This window comes from Urocitellus parryii, chromosome 3, assembly GCF_045843805.1.
Source record: "Urocitellus parryii isolate mUroPar1 chromosome 3, mUroPar1.hap1, whole genome shotgun sequence".
NCBI classification, from domain to species: domain Eukaryota; kingdom Metazoa; phylum Chordata; class Mammalia; order Rodentia; family Sciuridae; genus Urocitellus; species Urocitellus parryii.
Window position 1 is genome coordinate 143,209,378 of NC_135533.1, and position 8,357 is coordinate 143,217,734.

General features: G+C 49.6%; 1 protein-coding gene across 1 annotated transcript; it reads right to left on the minus strand.

The window, feature by feature from the left end:
- Nucleotides 1-1,097: 1,097 nt before the first annotated feature.
- On the minus strand, nucleotides 1,098-8,357 carry Oas1 (2'-5'-oligoadenylate synthetase 1). Its single transcript, XM_026412053.2, has 6 exons — nucleotides 8,149-8,357; nucleotides 6,639-6,924; nucleotides 4,357-4,541; nucleotides 3,203-3,435; nucleotides 2,495-2,648; nucleotides 1,098-1,419 (listed from the first exon to the last, which is right to left on the minus strand). The coding sequence occupies exons 1-6, from the start codon at nucleotides 8,323-8,325 to the stop codon at nucleotides 1,273-1,275; spliced, it is 1,182 nt and encodes a 393-aa protein (XP_026267838.2). The 5' UTR covers nucleotides 8,326-8,357; the 3' UTR covers nucleotides 1,098-1,272.

Sequence of the window (8,357 nt, forward strand, 5' to 3'; positions counted from 1 at the left end):
CAGGGCCCCACCCCGAGGGCAGGGTTGTCCTCTAGACCTCAACGCAAGCCGCGTTTGTCACTTTTTCAGTAGGGTAGCTGCATTGAAAAAGGAAAAAGATGAAGTTCCTTTTGATTTAACTCAAAATCTCAAAAAATGGTCACTTCAGTACGCAACCGAGTTTTTCAATTATCAGTTGTCAAGAATTTGACTTTCTTTGTACAAAGTCTTAAAATCCTGTATATGTGCTGTACTTGCAGCACATCTGGATTTGAGCTGGCTGCATTTTTTTTTTAATTTATTTTTTAGTTCTGGGCGGACACAACATCTTTGTTTGTATGTGGTGCTGAGGATCGACCCTAGGCAGCACCCATGCCAGGCGAGCGCACTACCACTTGAGCCACATCCCCAGCCCCAGAGCTGGCTGCATTTTAAGTGGCTAGTCGCTCCTGTTCTAGAAATTTTCCTAGACCTGTGCATAAGGATCAATGAGGATGCTTGCTTGTCTTGGGATTACTTATAAAAAGAAAACAGGAAGGATCTCAAACCATCCAGCATCAAGGTGTCAACTCCATAAGAATAGGGATTTTTGTCTGCTTTGTGACTGTGTTCCCAGGGTCAGACCTGTGTTTGGCACAGTAAGAGTGCAAAAATTAAATATTTCTATGCCTGGAGCAGCGACGTAGACCTGTGATCCCAGCGGCTCAGGAGGCTGAGGCAGGAGGATCTTGAGTTCAAAGCCAGCCTCAGCAATGGTGAGGTGCTAAGCAACTCAGTTAGACCTGACTCAAATAAAATACAAAATAGGGCTGGGGATGTGGCTCAGGGCACGGACCTCTGAGTTCAATCCCCCGTACACCCCCCCCCAATAAAATAAAGTAAAATTTTTCTAGTTGAATTGATGGCACACACATGCATTGGCATCTGTACTTCTTCTGTACTTCTTGGCTCTTTGCCTTGAAGTTAATAAACACCCAAGAAAGACCTTTGCTGTTATTTTCATTTATTGTTATTGATAATTGAACAGATGAAAGTCGAGACTGAATTCTGCTCTAAATCTCTCTCGACAAAACGTTTTCAGAGACTGGGTCGGGCAGAGGGGGCTGGGCTGTGGGAAATGCACCTGGAAGAAGCAGGAAGGGGGGGGGGGTCAGGGGCTGGACTCTGACCCCAAGGGTGCCTCTCGCTTAGGACACAGGCAGTGCCTCGATTTCTCTGGGTCCAGAGCTGCACCTGGTATGGGGCGGCTCTTCGGGGGACTCTGGAGCCGCCTCCCCTCAGACACACAGGGGGTCACAGGATGGTGCACGTCCAGTTCCCGTCCTCCTGGGGAAGGGGGTCTGCCTGGTATGCACTCTGGCACCAGAGGTCAGCGTCTTTGGCTGTCCTGATGTAGCCCCTCTGCTGAAATGGCCACGCAGTCCCAAGGTCCGCCGTGTGCTGCAAAGGGGAAACACGTGGTCACATCCGGGCGCCTTCTTCCCACCTTGGAGCTGGATGTCAGTGACAGTGGACATTGTGACTGTCCAGTTGGACCCCTCTCAAGGAAGGACTAGCAAGTCCCAGCTGCTGGGAAGGTGTTGGTCCAGGAGGTGCTCACCCAGAACATCCCTGAATCTGCTCCCTGGGAACCTGCCTGCGACATCACCAGTCCCCTAGCATCCGAAGGACCCCAACCCCGGAGTGGAAACCTTCAAGTTCAGGTCCCTCTGCCCCTACTTAGTCATGTGACACAGTCAAGTCACCTGAGGCTGAGCCTCCCACTTGCCAGGAGGCTGGTTAGCACAGTGAGCTGAGCACAGGCTCTGGAGACCTCAGAGGTTTTATTTTTGGTATCAGGGATGGAACCCGGGGTACTTAACGACTGAGCCACATCTCCAGCCCTTTTAAAATATTTTATTTAGAGTCAGGGTCTTGCCAAGTTGCTTAGGGCGTCACTCAGATGCTGAGGCTGGCTTTGAACTTGTAATCCTCCTGCCTCAGCCTCCTGAGCCCCTGGGATTACAGGCGTGCACCTCTGCGCCCGGCATCCACAGACTTTTAATCCCAGCCCCACCTCTCCTTAGCTGAGTGTCCTTGAGCAACTGATATCACCTCTTTTTCTCATTCCTAAGATGGGGTGATAGTAAGTGTAGCTCAGAATCATTGGGAAGATTTAATGAGGTCACCTGTGTTAAAGGGCTTGGGATGAAACCTGAGCCCGAAGCAGACACTCAGTAAGTGGAGATTGTATTATTTATTGCTACTCTTAGTGGAATGAACTCTGGACACGGGTTGTGGAAATTCCACGACTTCTGTGATTGGGGCCAAAATGACTCAAAGGGGGAGCACAGCCCGCAGCTCCTTGAGCATGGGTGACCTCTAGCAAGAAGTCATTTCTTTGAGACCGGTCTTGACCTTTTGCTCAAGGTCACCTATATTCATAGAGCCATCCAGGTCACCCAGTCACACGGAGAATGTTGAAGCTGTATGGAGCGGGTGGGATGGACCATGGGAAGGAAGCAGAAGGTCTCACCGACACATCCCAGACTCCCACTGGGGACCCATCCCGTTTCTGAAAGCACCGTGACTTGAGCCAGGCTTTGGCCTCCTGCGCCAGCCGATACCAGCCCTCTGGATTTCCACCTCCCACATTTCCTGTAGGGTCTGCGGGGTCCAGAATCACAGGCCTGAAAAGAAACATTTGGAAATGGATGGGGAGGAGCCAGGGCGGTGTCCAGGGAGCCCAGGTGCTTCTGCCAGAGCTGACAGGAACCTGGGACAAGCTGGAACTCAGGCAGGAGGGACCCAGCAGGGCACTGCCCCTCCGTGGGCAGACCCATGAGGAAGGGACCTTTACACACAGGCCCGGGTTCCAATCCCACCTCTGCCCTTGAGCGGTGCTGTGCCCTGGGGCAGGTCACTTGACCTCTCCTGCCTCAGTTTCCTCATCTGTGACTGGGGGAGATCTGAACGTGCCTGGCTCAAAGGGCGCAGCGTGGAGATGAGCTCATACACAGTGAGCGCTCAGCGGTGACTGGAACCTGACAAAGTGTCCGTCCAAGTCCGCAGCACAGGGAGGACTTTGGCTGTCGTGTTAGGACAGGTGAGTCCACGCAAGCTTTCCCCTCCTGGCAGTAGTTATTATCATTGCTGCTGCCATTCTTATTTCAGTTCTGATTGCCGCTGTGCCCGGGCATTCCTTCCTGTGGGGAGCTAAGCCATGTGGGGACGGGGTAGGTACCTGGGTTTCTTGAGCTGCTGGGTTAAGTAGGTTCCGATAATGGGGTCTTCAAAGTTGTAATATTTTGTCCAGTAGATGCAAAGCTGCTGGTAGTCTATGACTAATCTCAAGACGGTCTGAAATCCCTGAGCCATTTTGAACTCAGATTCTCCACTCCCACGCTCCCATGCGTAGACTGTGAGCAACTCCAGGGCATACTGGGGTGGCAGTGGCTTTCCGAGCTTCTTCTTACACTGAGAAGAAGAGAACAATCAGAAATGGCAGGTCCAGCTTCTGTGTAAAGTCCATTCTCACAGGCTAAATCCAGCCTGCCATGTTTTTGTAAATCAAGTTTTAATGGCACACAGTCATGCCATTCGTTTATATATAGCCAATTCTGTTGCAATGACAGAGTTGTGTTTGGACAGACACCACATCTCCTGCAAAGTCTAAAAGATGAAGTATCTGACTCTTTATAGGAAAAGGGAACTGAGCCCTGAGGAGAGTCTGAGCTCTGAATTCTTACTGCTCTGGATTTGAATCTACTGTTGGACTCTGGCAGATGGTTTAGACTCTCGGAGCCTCATTCTGCATTTCACAAGTACAATGACCAGCACATAGATAACCAGGCACCCAAGAAAATAAGACACCAAAAGCGAAGACCAGAGGAAAAAAGAGACACAATAGTCAACACACAAAACCTTCAATATTGAAGGATTGAGCACACAGACTTTAAAATAACTAGGGATATCATATCCAAAGAAATAAAAGCTTGAAATATGAGGGAATTAGAAGCTATAGAAAGTACCACGGCAGATTGGAAAAAGAATGAAACAGAAATTTAGGACAAAAATGACAGCTAACAACTATAAATTAGACACAGCTAGAGAGAAGCTCCATTAACTGGAAGGTAGATTAGGAGAAACCATCCAGAATTAAGCTTAGAAAGACCTTCTTCCTTCCATGTCCCCTCCTCTCCCTTTCTTTCTCCCTCCTCCTGCAGCTCTCCTTTCTCCATCTCTCCATTACCCCCTCCACCTCTCTTTCTTCTCTCTCCCCTCTTCCCTTCCCTTTATTTCCCTTCACCTGCCCCTCTCCCTCCTCCTCCCTTCTTTCTCTGCCTCCCCTTTCTCCTCCCTATCCAGACCATAAATGGCCTGGCAAGATGTCCATACCAGTTGGAACCAGTACTTGACCAGACGGATGAGGCTCTTGAGCTTGGTTGTACGCTGCTTCAGGAAGGCTCGCTGTAGCTCTGTGAAGCAGGTGGAGAACTCGCCCTCTAGCTGCCGGGAGGTGCACTCCAGGATGAGCTTGACATAGATCTGGGGGCTGGGTCTGTAGCCTTTGGTTAAATGACCTGTTAGAGTGGAAGTTTGAGATGTCAGTCCTCCTCTGAGGTTCTTGGGGTCACTCTGTGGGGTTCAGTGGAAAGGACAGAAAGCTTCATTCCTTATATAGTCCCACATTTTGTGTAGCTGTAGCTTGATGATGGCCCCATAAGAGTACAATGCAGCTGAAAAATTCCTGTCACTTAGTGATGTCATATAGACACAGCTAGAGAGAAGCTCAGTTAATTGGAAGGTAGATTAGGAGAAACCATCCAGAATTAAGCCTAGAAAGACTTAGACACAGCTAGAGAGTAACTCAGTTAATCAGAAGGTAGATTAGGAGAAACCATCCAGAATTAAGCCTAGAAAGACCTTCTTCCCTCCATGTCCCCTCCCCTCCCTTTCTTTCTCCCTCCTCCTGCAGCCCACTTGTGATTGTGCTGTTGGTGGTGAACCTATTGTGCTGCCAGTCACAATACTTGACAGAAATAAATGCTGATGTCACTGGCTGATGTCCTTGTTGGTCTAGACACTTTGCCTTTATTTGAGTGTGCACTCCTGCTTTAACAACTCAGTTTACCAGGACACAGTACGTGTGGCCACAGCCTTGTGGTTGCTGTGTGGACACATCTCTTGAGGACTGCATTCTTTCCCTCCTGCTTCACGTGATCTAATGTGCTTGGTTGAGCAGGGTTCTAGAAGCAATAGGCTGTCCAGTTTATCTAGATAAAGAGGTCTAGACACACATGCAACCCAGACAGCCTCTTCCTGGTCATGGCTTACAGTAGGCATTCATGGATAATCTGAGCTTGCGGGGCTTGGTTGGATGGCCCCCTCCTCCAGCCCACTGCTGTCCCCCAAATACAGACCTGGTCACGTCTTGTCCCCACTTGATGGAAACTTCTGCCCATGGTGCTCAGGAGAAGGCCATTACTGAGCTTGGGGGCTTCTGTGGGACGGCTCTCTGGGCCATTTCTGAGTGGCTCCTCCCTGTCCTCCTCACTCCATTCCGACTGTGGCCTCCTATGGTTTCTCCGCCTGTCCTGCCCTCGTCCCACCTCCATCCCTTGGCCTCTGGTGCTGCCCTCTGCCTGCAACTTGCTTCTCTCCTTATCTCTTCTCTCTCCCTCTTATTTTGTACCCAAGTGCCCAATGCAGAATGCATTTAGAGCATCAATATGTATATATTCTCATGGCTTCTCTAGGCCAACAGGAACGCCCTGGAGGACCATAGTAGCAGGTTGTGGTTGCTGTGTCGCCCTCCAACATTTAAAATAAATGCTCCGTGAAGTCCCTGCTGTGAGTTCACTGTGATGGTCCAGGGTGATGTTCGTGTAGAGTTGGGGAACGGGTGGTTGTGAAGACCTGCAGTGACCGGCTAGATGTAAGAGCTTAACGTAGATTATCATTTAATTCTTAGCCAGGCTCGGTGGTGCATGCCTGTAATCCCCTCCTCAGGAGGCTGAGGCAGGAGAATTGCAAATTTGAGGCCAGCTTCAGCAACCTAGTGTGACTCTAAGCAACTCAGCAAGACCCTCTCTCAAAATAAAAAATAAAAAGGGCTGGGGATGTGGCTCAGTGGTTAAGCACCCCTAGGTTCAATCCCTGATACCAAAAATAATAATTTTAAAAAATCTTTAAATAAATGACAGACAGACAGAGGAGGTGCGATTAAGTCAGTTTTCCTGATGTAAAAATTGCACCTCTGAGAGGTTCTGGGTCTTGTCCCCTTGACCCCGCAGACGCCCAACCCTCAGTATGAGTGTAAGGTTCCCTCAGCACTGGGAGAGGATGAGAGGAACATTAGCTTTGAGCTAGATCTAGGTTGCTCCATCTTTCAAAGATGCAGCCCACACACTTGCCACTAACAGAGGCTGTATGCTTTGCAGATATCCTTTAAGAGATGCCCCCGTCCCCTAGTTGTGCCAGTTTGCTATTAAACACCCCTTCTGTGATCTTACGGGTTCACCTGCCCCAGGGGAAACTCTAAAACCTCCCCACAGCCTGTAGCTTTAAATGGTCACGCTGTTTGGGTAAAACCCTCAAACCATGCGAGATTGCAGCTCAGAAATAGGAAAGAGGACCATGGAGGAAGAAGGCTGATCCCCGGGGCCAGGAGTGCTCACCCAGGGCATCAAAAGCAGGCAGCACATCAAACTCCACCTCTTCACTGAGGTAAGAGGAACTCAGCACAAAGCTGAGCACGCGGGGATTGGACCATCGTGAATTCTGGATCCGAAACTTCACATCAAACTCCTCTTTCGGACATGCTTCCAGTTGTTTCTTAATTTCTGTGATGAACTCTCCCCGGTGTTCTAACTGATCCTCAAAACTGGTGAGATTTTCAAGGAAGACAACCAGGTCCGCATCAGACCGGCCTCTGAGGGAAGTGCCTTTGCCCGAGGAGCCACCCTAAAAACAAAACAAAAAAAACAAAAAAACACACACACAACAAGAGTGACAATTGACACAGTGAGAAGAGCCTCGCCATATAAAGAGCTAAGCATAATCACTAACAATCGAGCACTAGCCACGGTTCAGAGGGCATTTCAAATCTTCACTTCTACAGTGCTCACAAGGACTCTATGCATTTGATACTGTTATTGTTTGTTTCCATTTTACAAATGGGGAAATCTGCACAGTGAGATTACATAGCAGCTCAATCACCCAGCCAGTAGGCAGCAAAGATGCCAGCCAAGCCCTGGGTGTCTTATTGAAGTGTCTTTTCTTCACTCCCTTGTCCTCTGTTATCTTCTCTTGTTACACACCTGTATCAGTCAGCTCTGCATCCCTGTGACCAAAATACCTATCAGAAACAAATTAGGGGAGAGAAGTATATTTTGGCTCGTGGTTTGAGAGGCTTAGTTCATGGTGGTTGCCTGACTCCATGGCTCTGGGCTCAAGGTGAGGCAGGGGGAGGAAGGGACTACAGGGGGAAGGTGAACCCTTCCAGGCATGTCCCCAGTGACCCACCTCCTCTAGTCATGCTCCAGCTGACTATAGTCACCATCCAGTGAGTCAATTCAACCAGGATGGACAGATTAGGTCACAGCTCTCATCATCCAATCACTTCACCTCCGAACATTCCTGCATGAACCCAGGAGCTTTTGAGGGACACCTCATATCCACACCTAGCAACACCCCAGACTAGCTCATGCTGATTTGCACAGTTATTTTCCTTAACCTGCATGGTCCTGTGAGATGAGGAAATTGGGGCACAGAGAAGTTAAGTAACTTGCTCAAGGTCTCACAGCCAATAGGTGCTATTTGCTTTTCAAACATGCTCTGAACAGCTCATGAGACTGTAGAAATGGTGAATCTCCAGCCTTGCCACCCATCAGCAAATTGTTTATCAGAGCTGGGCCCCCAGCTCTGATATGGACATAGCCTGGGACAGAGGATCATGAACTTCACCCAGGATGCGTCTTAACAATGCGGATGCAGGACCTCACATCAGAATTGATTTTAACAGACTGTGGTTGTATCTGTGATATGGGAAAAACCAGAAAGGAGCCTCGGAGACCTCTGTGCCCCGGCTCACTGTGCATGCCTGCTCTGTGGTCTGACTCTCTCCCTCTCTGTGGGACTGCTTACCCACGCAGCCACCCCTGCCCTGGACAGCAGCACGGGGCTCACCTTGACCACCTTAGACACCCGCACACAGTGGGAAGCACCTTGGAAACACCTTTCCTTTAAGAAACTGCAGATAATGTCGATGGCCTTTTTGACTTCCTGGCGGAATCGTGTGTCCGGCAGGAGATGGTCTTCGATGTACTTATCTAGGTCTGAGGCCCAGACGCTTCTGAGGTCCATGGTGCCCGGTGGAGGGGAACAGCCTCGGAGAC